The following is a 15,780-nucleotide window of genomic DNA, read 5'->3' as shown; positions in this document are numbered from 1 at the left end:
GAATGAACTTTGAACCACTTCTTGAAATTTCAACAAATTATAATCTGTCTGGCAAAACGATCATAATTGTTTTATTCTAATGTGATACGACATATCTGCCCGGTCATTTCGTCATCCTAATAGAGAAGCGCAGTTGGGATAATGACATTTAAGCTCTCTCTCTCCCACTCCCTCTCTCTGTCTTTCAGCAAATCATATTCATTTCAATTTTTATTGCCGATTTGTGTTCTATAAAAAAGTGTCTCCAGGAGAACCCTTTTTGGTTCAAAGCACTTGGAGTGTTTCTTATTTAGGCGCAAATATTAGCTTACAGAGCGAGGGTGGCTGATAAAGGAGAGAGAAAGAGAAAGAAGGAAAAAGAAGAAGGCAAGGTAGTATTAAGCAGGTGTCCGTGATACGAACTGACAAGGAGCTGTCCTGGTGGTGGAGTACTTGACTGTCCTCCAGTTCCTTGACTACCTGTACGTCATCACGTCATTCATCTAGATGACTATGACGGTCTCCTAATTCAGGTCAACGTGCAATGGGATGTTACTTGATTGTGTTGACTGACTGCAAATCATCAATGGCCTAAAATCAGCTTCCACAAGACATGTGATGAACACAATTTGACATATCTGCGTGGATATGTATATAATTAACATTTGTCATAGTTACTAGATGGCGTGAAAGGTCAACCTGTCATCTGACACGTGCTATTATCATCAAAGTATGACGATTGCGAAGATTTGACAATCGCTCCAATCTATGCACATATGCGCTTCTGTCTAAATGAACGATGAACAATCACCGCATCTAATGCTTATGCATTTGTTCTGAACATGTTTGCGCACATCCGCAATGCAATTATTGGATTTCTGTATGCGTACGTGAATATGTATATATACGTTTGTACGTGTGCACGTGATACATCTTTGTTTGTAATAAGAATATATTGCGCTTGACTATGTGAATACGTATTATTATTGTTTACAGTTATGCACGTATTAGTGCGACTGTTGCACGAACTCAGTTCATAATGACTGGGTGCAATTGTCCATTGCTATAATGGCCAACGTCAATTCACGTGCGTTTGTTACCCGAACGTTTATTGTTTTATTGTATCATTGTGATTACAATGATTCATTAACATTCAAGTTATTGATTTATTCCAGAATTTTAATTTGTACATACTCAAGTAAATTGTTTTTTTTTCTTTCTCTTTCTCACCATCATTTTCCCATTTTTCACAGCACACGTTTTCTAACATTATCACGTGCCATCGTTTATCACGTATTTTCCTATCTTCCTCACTTTTTGAGGTAATTTCCTCTCCAAGTTCAAATATTTCCTCTCCGATTATCTATTTTACCGCCTATTTCTTCTTTTATATTTTTCACTTATTTAGCTGAAAATAAATTATTTTATTCCAACGATATGGTATATTTTCTCTAATTTTAATTTTACATTCAGTTTCGTTTTGAATTTATTTCAATTTTATCATTTCCACTTATAGTATTACTCGAATTCATCAGCGATTGAGATTGAAGGGGAAAGAGGAGCTGAATTAGTGATGGAAAGATATATATATTGTTAACTTACTCGAGAAATTTGTACAAAAGAGAATGACTTGGCCTGTGACACTTGTGTCAAATTGCTGACATCATCTGACGACATTGATTTATCTCAAATTGAAAATTGTTTTTGGCGGATTTCGAAACTTTCAGAAAATTAATGTTATTTGTTCGGAGACGCATAAGGCGCATATTTCAAAGCTGAAATGAGAGAGAGAGAGAGAGAGAGAAAGTGAGCGAGAGAGAGAGGAAGCGATAATGAGAAAGAAACTGTCATTTATAGAATGAATAATGAAATTGACAGTATCGTAAATTACTCTCACGCTTTCTTTTATTTTCTAATTATTAAATATATGTTACAAATTGATTCCTAGCTGAGAAAATTTCTCTCTATTATCTCCTTCTTTTTGTTTCGCTTTTTTTTGAAGCTATGTTTTTAAATGGCTATTGTTTTGTTACAATGATCAAATGCTTAATTTCATAGAGCACTGTTTTTCTTTTCTTTTTTTTGATTACTGCCCAAATAGTATATTTTTTTCAGATTGCTAACAAGAAGAAAAATTATTGACGACAAATTTACATTTGGTACTTGAAGATTCGATCGATAATGGCTAATAAAGAATTGATGTCATTTCAAAGTATGCAAACAAAATATCATACAGTGGTGGAATTAAGACCACAAACATTTTGTAAGTAATTTTCATTGAAAATATAGAAAAAAATTTCCATTTTTGGAGTCGACATATGTATCAAACGATAGATATGATTTCAGTTTGATTCATAAACGGATGTCACTTTTCTGATGCCATATCTTTGTTTGGAATATCAATTTACTATTCCAAAGAAGAGAAAAAATTCATTCGAAAATTGAAAGCATTAAAAAAGATGGTGAGGTAGTGCACAGTTGGATGCATTTCTGTTGTGAATTTGAATGAGTTGAAATTTATTGAGAATAGTTAACAGGAATTTAAGGAAATAGCGAAAATTGTCCGACCGATTGCTTTTAACATTATTTAATATCTCTTTTAAATAAATTTATCACTTTTTGAATTATGAAGTGAAGTTTTCTGAGATTTTTAGATATTTTTACATTTGCAAAACCTATGACCTTTGAATGATACTTTATTTTTAGGAATTATTGTGTAATTTCTTTCATTTGTAAATTTTAATGAATATTTTATTACTAGATACTTATCCTGTTTTCATTTCCTTTGCAATGTTTTGAATACAAAGATTGTCGTTGTCATATCTGATAGATAATAGAAACAAGAATAACAGGACAAGTTATTTCTATGTTGCTTTAGTATTTATGGGCAATGAATCACTGCATTAAGTATGTTATGAAAGATATTAAGAAAGAATTTATTTAAATTTTTGACTAATTTAAGGATATTTCAAATTTTCTAAGATTTCCTACTAATCTATTCAAATTTCTTGGATAATTTGTTAGAATATGTTTATAATAAATGTTTACTGTTATTGTTAGAGTTAAAATTTATTTTGAAGAATAAGATAATAATTGAGGTAAACAGATGAGCGTTTTAGGATTTATTATTGTTACTTGAAATATATTAGAGATATAAGAAGTAAGTAAAGGAGGAAGGAAGGAAGTATAGAGAGGGAAGAAAAGAATCACTCTTCTAAATGTTGAATGCGCAAAATGTCTTACATCCAAAGACGTGGAGTTTGCGGCTGTTTTAGTTATAAATACATCGATGACTGGACTGACTGGTTGAAGGGAGATAAGAGAATGAGTGCTTTAGGATGGAATTACGAGAAAAGGGTTCCATATAAATATATTTTGTAGATCGATATCTGTTCCACATTGTACTCTGAATGCTATGCAGTAGCAGTAACAACTCTACTTTTCCGCCTTTTTTTCGCTTTTTTTTCGTCTATAAGTGATGAAATGACACAGCTGGAGCGTTTATATTTCACTGAAATGACATCGATAGATGGAGGAGCGGTAGCAACAGCAGCAGCGCAATCAGTAAATTCGTTCTTCATATATTCTAGCATCGTTTCATTTCCGATTATTTTTAATCTCTATTTAAATATTTTAATAGAGTAGGGAGAGTAAATGTATTTCTTCTAGCTACTGTTTTTTTTTTGTTATATGTTATATCTATCGTTTTTATTTATAACCATTTAATTAACAATTGAATGCTTAGACTTAATTTTAGACATGTCACATCAATAATTAGACTAATATGGAAGTCATAATAAGTTGAGGGAAGTGGTTGTTAATCAATGTAGTCTTGCACAATTGCGCATAATAGTTTTGCGTAGTTAGTTAGTTAGTGAGTAGCTTATTTTATTGACTAAATATGAAGTAAACATTTCAAAGTTTTAATGAAATAAATTTCATTTAGTCTCTTTCAATTATATAAATCATTTATTGCTAAAAACGTGTATGTGTGTATGTATCTATGTGTGTGTATGTATGTATGTATATATATATATATATATATATATATATATATATGTGTGTGTGTGTGTGCATCTTTCTATATCGATAGCTATGATATGATTTATTGCCTTTAAAATGAAGACATATTGATATGGATTGGGAGATAATAATTGTACTAAAATACATTCATCTCTCTCATCTGCTATAAATTGTAAAGCATTTCCTTGAAAAATTGAAAAAGCGAAAGTTTATAATAAATTTTGGAATCGTCATAAAATATTTGGGTTGTATTGTCCTTCTTTCTTTTCTTTTTAAATTTTAATTCATGAAAATCCGTTTAAAAATAGCAACCAATTTTAAGTCATCGCTTCATTTCAAAAGGAAAAAAAAATGCTTCCTTTGTTTCTTCAAGATGATTCATCCAACTAGACTAAAGCCATAAATATTACTGCATCAAACTCAGTCATTTTTTCTCTTCCATCTATTCTTTTCTCAGTAGGAAAGAAAAATTTTTTTTCGATGGACTTATAAAGTGACAAGTTACTTTGAGTTCATGGTTTGCTGAATGTGAAGTGTACTAACGATTGCCAATGTAATATGATGTGACATGTGGAGAGAGTAAAATGATGTATCGTATCACTGTGTTTAAATTACCCAAAAAATTTAGGGTAAGAAGATGGATCAGAATAATTGAAAGAGTTACCACTATCATATAACATATTACATGAATTTTTATTGCTGAATGTTTCATTATGTATAAAGCTTACCGGAGTTTACAATGTTGTATTAAAATTATAGCATCATTTCCATCGATGTATTTGTAAGTCATGGGTGACAAGAACCATATTAAAATAGCAGCGAATGATGAGTAGTACCTTGTTGCAATTCTCAACTTTTAACTTTTTTTTTCAAATGACAATTCTGAGTTTTTTTTTGGTAAATTAAAAACATTTATTATTAAATCGATTTTTCTTGATAAATGTTAATTTTTCACTTAATACTACTAAGTATTGTTTTCGAATTTTGAATAGGTCCTATCATTTTTAAATACCATTATTTTCATTTCTAAAGTAATTTCGTTATTCGCGTTTTCTTTCGATATTGATACAAATTTACATAACTGTATGCCAGTTTCATTGTTCATGGGTGTGTATGCGTATGTGTGTGTCCTCTGTCATCGCATGAACAATATTATATTCTCTTCTACCGTTTATTACTTTAGAATAATTGATCTCAATATTCCTTTTGCATACTGTAATTACTGTTATTATTTATCATATTCGTCATTGCTATTAAGTGACAGTAATAATAATAACAATAATGATAATAATAATTGCAATAATAATTATTAATTATGATTGTTATGTTATTTGTTGTTATCAACCATCATCATTGTCATCTTCACTGCCACTGTCATTGTCACTGTCACTATCACTGTCACTGTTATTATTACTATTATTGTAATTGTCGTTACAATTAATTATTCATTATTACTGACCATAATTGTTATTGTTTTTATTATCATATCCTTGCTGTTTATATTTTTGTAAAAATATTATGATCACAAATGACGTGCGTGAGTCATGTGAGTATGTATGAGTCACCTGGAACCATAGGCTATTCTGCTTGACTATTCTCTGCGTTACAGATATTTATTGTGATGTTTTTTTTTTTTTTTTTTTTTTGGGTAATATATGATTAAACTTTTAAATAATTCAAATAAGTTTCAATCTTCCAAAACCTAAGCTTAATTCTAGTTCTAAATCTTTTCCTGTGACTCATTTTGAACGTAGCTTTTGAAATTGTTACAGAAATCTAGTAATTAGAATGTTTAGTACGTTTTATTATATATAAAAACTGTTTTCAGTACGTTTTATCACCACTCAACTCCTCTCGTCCTCTCATTACATTGTATTTTTAGCAATTAGGTCTTGTTATCGCTTATCGTTAAAGCTTCTCTTTTTTAGTTTGGTCGATCGCTAATCCTTAGTTAATTTTGTTGCTATTGGAAAGTAATGCGACGCTGCTCTCTTTTATTATCTAAAATTTATCTCATTTTATCATCTAGATCGCTTACTAAAATGGCTGCTTAACGAAATCATTTTTACGAAGCTTACAACCCTATTTAAGAGGAAAACGACAGCGTTCTGAAAATGCTGCATTTTCTCTTACCGGTTGTGATTTCCTTCTGAAACTAGAATCCCGTTGTTTAGGAAAAGATATTTTCAGTTTTTCTTGACCGGTAATATATTTCTTTCCCGGTTAGTTTAAAATCCATAATCTTCTTTTTACTGTAATTTGTTAATCGTTTTAGTTTGAAGATTGTACCTTTCTATTTCTCTTTCTCTTTTAAATGTTATCTTTCTCGTTTTTTTCTTCATGTTTTTCGTTATTTTACTAATATATTCAACTGTATTTTTATTTTCCAGCACGTTGCGGATTTCGAATTAAGAAGAAGATTGCTCGACGTTATTCGTCATCTCCGTCATATTATTGTGCAAAAGATAGGACGGCGATGGCAGTGCGAATTGACGGCTTGCAGAAGGATATCTCAAAAGATGATTCGACATCTCGGTTACCTCCTGAAGAGGAACTTTTGTGTGCTTTTGAAGAAGTTTTGGTATCCATTTTCCTTTTTTCTTTTAATCTTTTACGAAACGACAAATAGTAAAAGTAAAAGTTAAGAAAAGGTTGAATAGTTGAAATAGTTAGAAGTAATTGCTGTTTTTCTGTCCTACAAAATTTTCTGTTAAATTGGTTAGGTTCTGTGACTTTTAAATTTTAACTAATGAAATCAATGTGAGCAGCTTTTGTTTATCGTACGAAAGTGTTTTCTTCATTTTTCAATATGGCGTATCCGTAGTAGTAAATATTTGTTTAGTATAGTTAATGAAAATTTTGAGAACTTTTGCATACCAAACTAACGCATGAAATTAACACACGATTTTCTCTTATTTTGTTTGCAAAGCGAAATTTCCTTCATTCATTTCTGTTTTCTTCTGCAAAATTAGGGGAAATGAATTGTTGAATATTTTTCTGATTCACTTTTTATTTGCATATTTCAATCTTAAAGTTTCTTAAAACAATGCAATTTCTTCTACAGAATAAAATGGATCTTCCTCCAGATAAGATGCGAATTTTAAGAAGCTACGATTTAAATAAGAAATGGGAGCTGGTTTGTGATCAGGTTTGTGATCAGGCTCCTCTTTCAAACCGTTTTTATGATTTTTTTTTGCCTCATAATGTTTTCGGTAAACATGACGTTGATCACTTCGATTAACATTTAGGACCATTCTCTATTTGAATTCCAATAAATAATTATATTGCTCATGCTTTTAGAAATGCTTTTTTTTGAATTTCAGAGAAGAATGTATGCTGTAGCTGATCCCTCCGTATATCTGGAAAAATTGGCAGTTTATTTGGATCGAAGAGCTTCCAAAAAAGTGAAATTTTTTCCTTTACTGAAGTCTCGTTATCATATCACTTTTAGTTTTATTTATTTTACTTTGGTAACCAAAGTTGATAGATTTACAAATTAAGTAATTAATAATGCTAACAGTTTTCTGACTTAACAAAAGGATTTGTTACAAATTAAAAGATTAGATTCGAAATTGAAACTGGATTTTTCTGCTTCTCATCATTATTTCTCGGAGGGAAATTAGCTTACCGATCTTTTCATGAATTTTATTTATAAAATGTATTGAAATCTAATGGAAGCATTTTACAGAGAAAAAAATTGTTGGGTGATGAAACTTCAACAAAAATATTAAAGCATATCGAAATATCATTGCGAACAAACAGTATTGAGTAGGCTTCTTATTTTGTTGCTAGATTAAATTAGTGTTCAGTTTTTATATCGTGTTCAAATAATTGTTATTATATTTATTATTACCTACAGTGATTGTGTTGTTTTAAAAAATTCTTATTGTGAAATTACCAAATCAGTTTTTCATTGAACAACAAATTTTTTAATTTAAAGTTGGGTGCGAATGTTTCTGAACGATCAGAATAATGGCTTAGATATGCTAATCGATTATTTGACACAACTTCAGGAGGACAGAAACTGGGGAAGGTAAATCCTTTTCTTTTTTGTATGGAAAATCAAAGTATGAAATAATCTCTAAGCTATAATGTAGTGTAGAGTGATTTGATAATTGCAATAATGGTGTTTTTGTAGTGCTTGCAACGATTTGAACCAGGATGGTCCTTCATCAAGCAGTGCATTTCCCTATTCTCATACATCACAGACTCATACTTCAGCAGTTTTAAATCCTGGCGACAACGATCACTTTTCGGATGAGAAGATGACTGGTGGCTTATTTCGGCGAACGATAAGTGTTACAAAGAAAAATTCAAAGAATTATGGTGATCGTGATGATGACATACACGTGTGCGTGAGCTGTTTACGAGCAATCATGAATAACAAGGTATCTATTAGCAAAGTATTTTACATACTAAGGTCGTTATGTTAGAAAATATGATAGTTTCATATAATAAATATTTGAATGTGTTAGTTGGAATACTATAATAAATGTAATTTAGTAAGTGATTTCTCATTTTATACAATTTTGTTTTTTTCTTTAAATTACTGAGCCTTCTCATACTCTTGACGTGTAAAAAACCTTTCATAATAGCAAAAGTGATTTTCGCTTACATAACATATTAAGAGCACTGTTGCAGTACGGGTTCAACATGGTGTTCAATAATCCGCAAGCAATTTATTGTATAGCTCGAAGTATTCTGCATCAAAGTTTACGGTTTGCCTTCCATAATCTTTCCACATATATTTATTAATGACTTCGGAATTTAATAATTTTCCAGCTTTTCGACATTTTTTTAAATAACGAAGTTTTACTGGGTTTTGCTTTCTGGGTATTTTAATTAGTAATAATTCCTTTCTGATTATTCGTGGACAGCACTTAGATTCTTTTATTTTAGGATAAAAGCTTTGGCATTAGAATTACTTGCAGCAATATGTCTTGTTAATGGTGGGCATGATTTGATAATCAATGCATTTAATCGCTTCCGATCGGTAAGTTTCTTCACTTCTGAAAATTTTGCTAATTTCTTTTTATCCTGAATGATTCTTATTATCTTCTGACTTCTTACAATGATCATTCATTATGTGTTTCTTATGTTTTGCTAGTTAAGTAAGATCTATCTTTTATAGTGTGTTATTCAGTTGACATTGAAGATGTTTGGCGTCTTGTCTCGTTTCTGTATGCTGTTAAATCTTTAACTCCAAAAAATTATTTTATAGCAATTTGTAAGTAGCCAACGATGAGATATTTCGCTAAAAAAGGCAGAACTTATTATTATTTACAGGAATACAAAGAAACCTATCGATTCCAACTGCTGTTTTCTTATTTTATAAAACCACCGGAATTCAATGTTGATTTTATGGCATCGTGTATGCAGTTTTTCAACATTGTGGTGCATTCAACGGAAAGTATGAACTATCGCAGTTACCTGCAATATGAGCTTACTCTTTTGGGTCTTGATGATTACTTAGAGGTATTTCTTACCATCGATTTACATGTGCAGTAAAACCTGTGAGGATCATTAGAAAATATGAAGTTGAACTCGAATACAATAAAGGATAAATTAGGTCTTAATAAGAACGCGATTAATTGCCAACCACTGATGCATCTTATTCTTCATACAATTCACTCTTAGATCCGTGCCTTTGCAATCTCTCGCTATAGCACTTTGAATATTTGATTATAATTTGCACTTACATCGAAAAGAGATCTCGAGTAGATCTCGAGTCTACGAGATTCTCAGATAAATTCAACTTTATACCAATCGTAGGTGTTGCGAAATACAGAGTGTGAACAGTTACAAACACATGTAAATGCATATTTGGATAACAAGATTGACGTACATTTTCTACTGGATGAGACTGATAAGAAAGTAGAATTGGAAGCAGAGAATAGTCGTCTTACTGATGAATTATCGAAGGTTATTTTGTCAATTTTACAAATTTTATACTTCTTTCTTTTTCTTCTCTTCTGCAGTGACATTGTTCAATCTGTATAAATTTATTATTTTGTTTGAAAATCATACAGTTACAGTTTCTTCAAACTCACCTTTCTGAAAGTTTTGAAAATTCTCCAGAGTTGGGAAGTTCTGGTATTTTGTAAAGTTTTGCAAGTTTTTTCAGAACTTATTTTAGATCAAGGAAAGGTTGCAAGTGGTGGAAGCCGACTATATAGCTCGTTTGGCACAACTTGATCGTCGTCTAAAAGAGTTGAATGCGGAAAAAGAAAAACTTCTAAAAGAGCATGATTCCACATTAAGCACAATGAGACGAACATTAAATGAGAAAGATAAAGCAAGTCGGGAGCAGCAAGCGAAGTTGGAATCTAGAATACAAGAACTTGAAAGAATGCAAGCAAACATGAAAGGTATAAAAAAAATTATGCTTCTTTCAGGAAAATTAAGGTCGAAAAGCTACTAGCTATGATATTGTTTTCTTTTTTTGTATGTTCATGTTTTCATATAGTTAAATACTTGATCATAAGAAGTAAATAGATCAGATTTAATTAAGCAGTTTTTTATTTAAGATGTTTACGGTTGTATTGAATATCTATATTTTTATCATCACATTAAGAAAAAAAATTGAAACCAAATATGATACTTATCAACTTCTGGATATATTTGTTTTTTTGTTTTTTTTTTCATTTGTTGATGTTTTCAATTTGCAGCCGGTTTACTTGAAGCTAAAAAAGAACCTGCATCAACGGCAAATCCTCCAAGCCCTCCGCCACCACCTCCAGGACCTCCTCAGGGAAAGGGACTTTCAAAGTTAACAGCAACAAATCATATCCCACCACCTCCACCACTACCACAAGTAAACAATGCAATTGGAAAATTACCTCCACCACCACCACCTCCGTTGTTAAATTCAATTAGATCTTCACAACTATCTTCAAAAATTTCTCCTCCTGCAAGCGATGTTATGACCATCAAAAAAATCTATAATACTAGGTAAACCGTTCTTAATATTTAAGGTCATGTACACAACATATTTCTGTATCTCTATATTTTCCTCTTGAATAAACAAATAAAGCTTGCTTTTTTTTTTTTTTTTTTTTTTTTTTTTGCTGCTTGCACATTGATTATTTTGCATAACTCATATTTCTTAGAAAAATTTAAATCGTAGCTATTGGTAATAGCTGATTCGCACCCTAATGACAAATTTGTACACAGTTTGAAAGAAAAAATTACATTCAGGAATAAGCTACCATTATTGAATTGGTGTCCATTGAAGCCAAATCAGGTGAAAGATACAGTTTTCAACAACCTTGATGATGAAAAGATAATGGATGTAAGTTTTTTTTTCCAGCCAAGCAGCATTTATGGTGAAGCAAAAGCTGTTAAAATTATTGTTCTTATGTTAAAATAACATAAATTCTGTCATTTTCTTAGTTTCGGTTTAATGAAAATCGATTAATCTTGGTTTTTTTTAAAGAATTTCTCAATTTTTATCCGATGAATTTTCCTCATAGAAAATCGATTTTACTACTCTGGAAGATCTGTTCAAAATTGGAGTTGCTAAACGCCTTGACACCACCGAATCATGTCTACCGGGACAACAATCTCCAATTGGTACTGGCAATGGTAGTACAATCAAGAAGAACACCATTTTGGACACAAAACGTTTGCAAAATATCGGTTGATTTCACTTGACTTAATGATTTCATTACCTAACTGCTATCGCAGTGATATAGATGTAACAGTGATAGGTCATTATTATCCGGTCATCATTTACGATAACGATAAATTAATGTTTCATAAAGCAAGGATTAGGGATGTTCTGGACGGCGGGTTTAGTCAGTTTTTAGTCCTTGAGAATGAAGATAAACGAGAGAAAAAGAGAGATAGAAAATGAAGCAAAAAGTTGAAGGACATCGCATTGCAATATATAATGATTGTATGAAGTTGTACTCCAAAAACGGAAGTAGAGTCAAAATTAAATTTCTTAGTGAGAATCTGTTGTTTAGAATAATTAAAAATTGTTTTGAAAGTTTTAAAAGGATACATCTGCAATTCTCGTTGGCACCATTATAACATTTTTATTTTAGCAATTACATGTCGGAAATTAGCAATGAGTGCACCAGTGATTATGTCTGCCGTGCATCGAATGGATTTGAAAGCTCTCATCCCAGAAAGTGTTGACATTTTGATAAAGATTGCCCCAACGCATGAGTAAGCATTTTTATTATTGACGGAAGTAATCATTTCCTCTCGATTTAGGATAACAGAAAAAAACATGAATTTTGAAAAAAAATTTTTTTTTTTTCGAAATGTTTTTTTTTAAAAAAAATTTTTCAAAAAAAAAAAAATTGAAGTGCCTAAAAAATTTTGAACCGTGTACAAAACTTTAGCTTATAAAAATAGTTGAATGAAATATTTTCAAAATTTAATTTCTAGGGAAATAGTGAAATTCAAGGAGTATGAATTAGAACATAAAAATTTTTCTGATCTTTCGGACGAAGATCAGTTCCTTGCTCAGCTAGTCAAAATTGAACGATTTGAACATAAAATAAAAATCATGTCCTTCATGGCAACTTTCGACGAAAGTGCTGATCTACTAGAACCGGTAAAACTTTCGATTTCAAACAGAATACATTGTCTATCCGAAATTTCTAAACTCCCGACTGATGAGAAACTGATTGCGATTTAGATGGTTATTACCATATTATCGTTACCAGTATCACTGTTATTATTATTGTTATTAACTACTATTATTATTTACTTCTATTATTCCATTAGTAATTTTTATGCTTCCTAAAACGTTATGTCAGAATGTTTATTTTTGCAGCAGTTTGTCAATTTAACGGCAGCTTCGAAATGTGTCCGCGAAGCAACAAAATTCCATCGACTTTTGGAAATATTGCTTGCATATGGAAATTATATGAATAGTGGACGAAAAGGGGGTGTCTATGGTTTTAAATTATCTAGTTTGGATACGGTTTGTTTCTTTTTTTTCTTCTTTTGGAAAAGATTTTTATTTATGAATTGTGGGAATTTTTATTATAAATTTATTTTTATTGCAGAAAAATTCTTGATTTATTATAGCTTTTATGTTTGAGTAAAAAAAATCTGTTGACTAAACTTTCATTACTGGAGCAATATTTTATCATCTGCTTCTTTATTTTTAGCTTTATGGCTTGAAGAGTTCAGTGGAACGATCACTGTCACTGCTTCACATTATCGCAGAAACAGTTTCACGAAGTTTTCCTGGATTATTGGATTTCGCGGATCAGTTGAAATTTGCTGATAAAGCTAGCACTAGTATCTTGTTTTGTTCTAATAATTGAAATTTAATGGAAAGAAAACGATAATAATGTAGATACATGCATTAGTCCCTTTTCTAATATTCCTTTCAATATTCAAAGAGTTTCTTTGCTTTAATTTTAATGTGACAATTTATTTTGTTTTTCAGTAATGTGGGAAGCAGTTCTGGCCGATATGAGAGAATTAGAAGCTAATTTTGCTTCAGCTAAGAAAGAACGAGAATTAAAAGGTGCAGATTGTCCACCATCATTGCTCGATTTTTTGGACAAATGTGAAAAGCGAATTTCAGTTTTACAAGTGCAATATAAAACAGCTTCCGTAAGTTTTTCTGCATTTTCCACGTTTTGGTATTTTCAGCCGTTTTTCTCCCCTCTCTTTGTACTGTATTTCCGGTTCATATCTGTAATACTCAGTTATTTTAATACAATATTATAAATGATTAAAATTATGAGTATATAATAATGAGTATATAAAGTACAGTGGGTATATATATATATATATATAAGTAATTGAATGTATTGCGGAGAGATGATAAAATATATAATTCGGAATTACTTCCTATTAATTTTTTAAAATTATTCTAAACGATTTTTTCTCCTAATTTTAGGAAGCTTTCACTGCATGTGTAGAATTTTATGGCGAATCATCACGAAATCAACAACCCCATGCATTTTTTTCTCGATTATTGACATTTGCAAAACGATTCCAACAAGCAGTTGCTGAAAATGAGGCTCGACATGCAGCAGCAGAGGTTGGTAATATATACTTAGTTAGAATTAAGCAATGAGACGTAATTATGTTTCCTTCTGCGTAATTAATGATTTGTTGATTTTTGAATTCTTATTATAATCGTTTCAGCGTTCTCAAGGAGAACAGATGAAGCGGCAACGGATTGGTGTAAGACGGCGAGTAACAAAAGATGAGCTAACTGAAAATGTAATCGATGAATTGGTACAGAGAATTGGGATGACTAATCCTAATTGCGAAGTTGCTATGAAGGCAAGAAAACCAAAATTGGATTCCAGTCAAATCGATGATGGAGATTTTGAAAGAATTATGAATGGTAAGACAATGTTGGATTAAAAATTGACCTTATTTTATCAACTTTTGCATTTTGCTGGACGATGCACTTTACATGTATTTATTGTTTTACCTCTATTTGTTTATTGGATATTCCTTGTCATTTAATTCTTCCTTAGAGCCAAAATTTTGATCTAAATAGCCATCTAAAAATTGGACCACGTGTATAAAAAGTATTTGTATTGCTCAAATTTATGTGCAATTATTTCCTTTAAGAAGTGTATGTTCCAGGTTTAAAGGAAGGAGCTTATGTAACATTTGATGGCGCACAAGCTACAAAACGATATAGTTCATCGCTTGCATTGAATAGTAAGAAAAGCTTACATCCACCACCTGTTGGACCGAAAACAAATCGAACATCTGAAAATCACGAATGCTACTGATAAATTCTATTTTGCCGATAAATCTTTCTTTATAGCGTTCCTTTTGGCTTACTTAGTTAGCTACTGGCTTATCGATATTATCTACTCTCTTTTCTTCAGTCCAGAATTTCACACCGTTTTCATTGGATAATATATACAGTTGATTTATATTCGAAATTTAGCTCAGTCCTGTTAAATATTTTCAGTAATGGAAGTATATTACCATTATATTATCATTCCAGGACATGTTTTTTGTCCAATTTTTGTTATGTTCCTTGTATTGCTGCACTTTTCTTTTTGCTTATGGCTTTTGCCTTTTTAACTCACTTTCCATAGCTTAGCTGTATGTAACGTTAGCAGTCCAAACAGGTTTAGATAATTTTTTTGTCTCGTTTTAATGAAAGCTTGCATACGAAATCTTCTGCTTAATAAGTTGCAAAATGTTGCTAATTTTTAAATATAATTTTGTAAATCAGAAGTGTGACAACAAAAGTTCAGATATAGTCGAATAGAAGTCTTAATTATTTTACTGAAAAGAAATAATAGGACAAACTGATGTCTAAGTTGAATTCCCTTTTTGTTATATGATGTTAACTAAATTTATCATGCGTTTGATCATCATTTTAGAAGTGATATTTTATTTTGTTAACTTGAATTTCAACCTTTATTTTCCCTGCATACAATGAATTTTAATTTTTTTTTAAACAAATGTATGTCTAGCATTCCTTAATTTCACCTTAATAAAATCCTGTGCAGGAAGCGAACTTTTTAAAAATATATTTGTATATTTCATTGTGCTTACATTATAGAAAAGATCTGTATTTGTTATGGTCGCAAGAAAATGATTCATTCTATTCTCATGCGTAACAGGTTGTTCCACAAATGCTCACATATAATCGTAATCAAATTTATATGTCATACAATCAATATGACTATTCAACCTGATATCCCAAACTCAATTCATTTTATATTTTTATGGAATTTTTGGCGTTCTCTCCCGTCCTTAACGATACAATTTATTGTCCTATCTAGTTTATGCCAGCAGTTCGGGAAGTGACTTTAGTTGTATATT

General features: G+C 30.9%; 1 protein-coding gene across 2 annotated transcripts; it reads left to right on the top strand.

Annotated features, from left to right (window-relative positions):
• Window positions 1-2,160: 2,160 nt before the first annotated feature.
• On the top strand, window positions 2,161-14,729 carry Bma-frl-1 (the record flags this gene model as incomplete). Of its 2 annotated transcripts, XM_043077385.1 has the most annotated exons (23): window positions 2,161-2,242; window positions 6,393-6,583; window positions 7,067-7,150; window positions 7,326-7,406; window positions 7,691-7,770; window positions 7,943-8,035; window positions 8,141-8,390; window positions 8,644-8,720; window positions 8,902-8,995; window positions 9,289-9,477; window positions 9,775-9,924; window positions 10,139-10,370; window positions 10,671-10,953; window positions 11,200-11,293; window positions 11,475-11,640; window positions 12,051-12,174; window positions 12,400-12,568; window positions 12,791-12,940; window positions 13,131-13,263; window positions 13,415-13,584; window positions 13,874-14,017; window positions 14,125-14,329; window positions 14,578-14,729. In XM_043077385.1, the coding sequence occupies 23 exons, from the start codon at window positions 2,161-2,163 to the stop codon at window positions 14,727-14,729; spliced, it is 3,393 nt and encodes a 1,130-aa protein (XP_042933319.1). The 2 variants fall into 2 exon arrangements, with proteins under 2 accessions (XP_042933319.1, XP_001895816.2); XM_001895781.2 differs by lacking the exon at window positions 2,161-2,242 and having other exon boundaries at window positions 6,479-6,583.
• Between the last annotated feature and the right edge of the window lie 1,051 nt (window positions 14,730-15,780).

This window comes from Brugia malayi (genome assembly GCF_000002995.4).
Source record: "Brugia malayi strain FR3 genome assembly, contig: Bm_v4_Chr1_scaffold_001, whole genome shotgun sequence".
NCBI lineage: Eukaryota > Metazoa > Nematoda > Chromadorea > Rhabditida > Onchocercidae > Brugia > Brugia malayi.
This window is presented reverse-complemented; position numbering and strand designations above follow the sequence as displayed.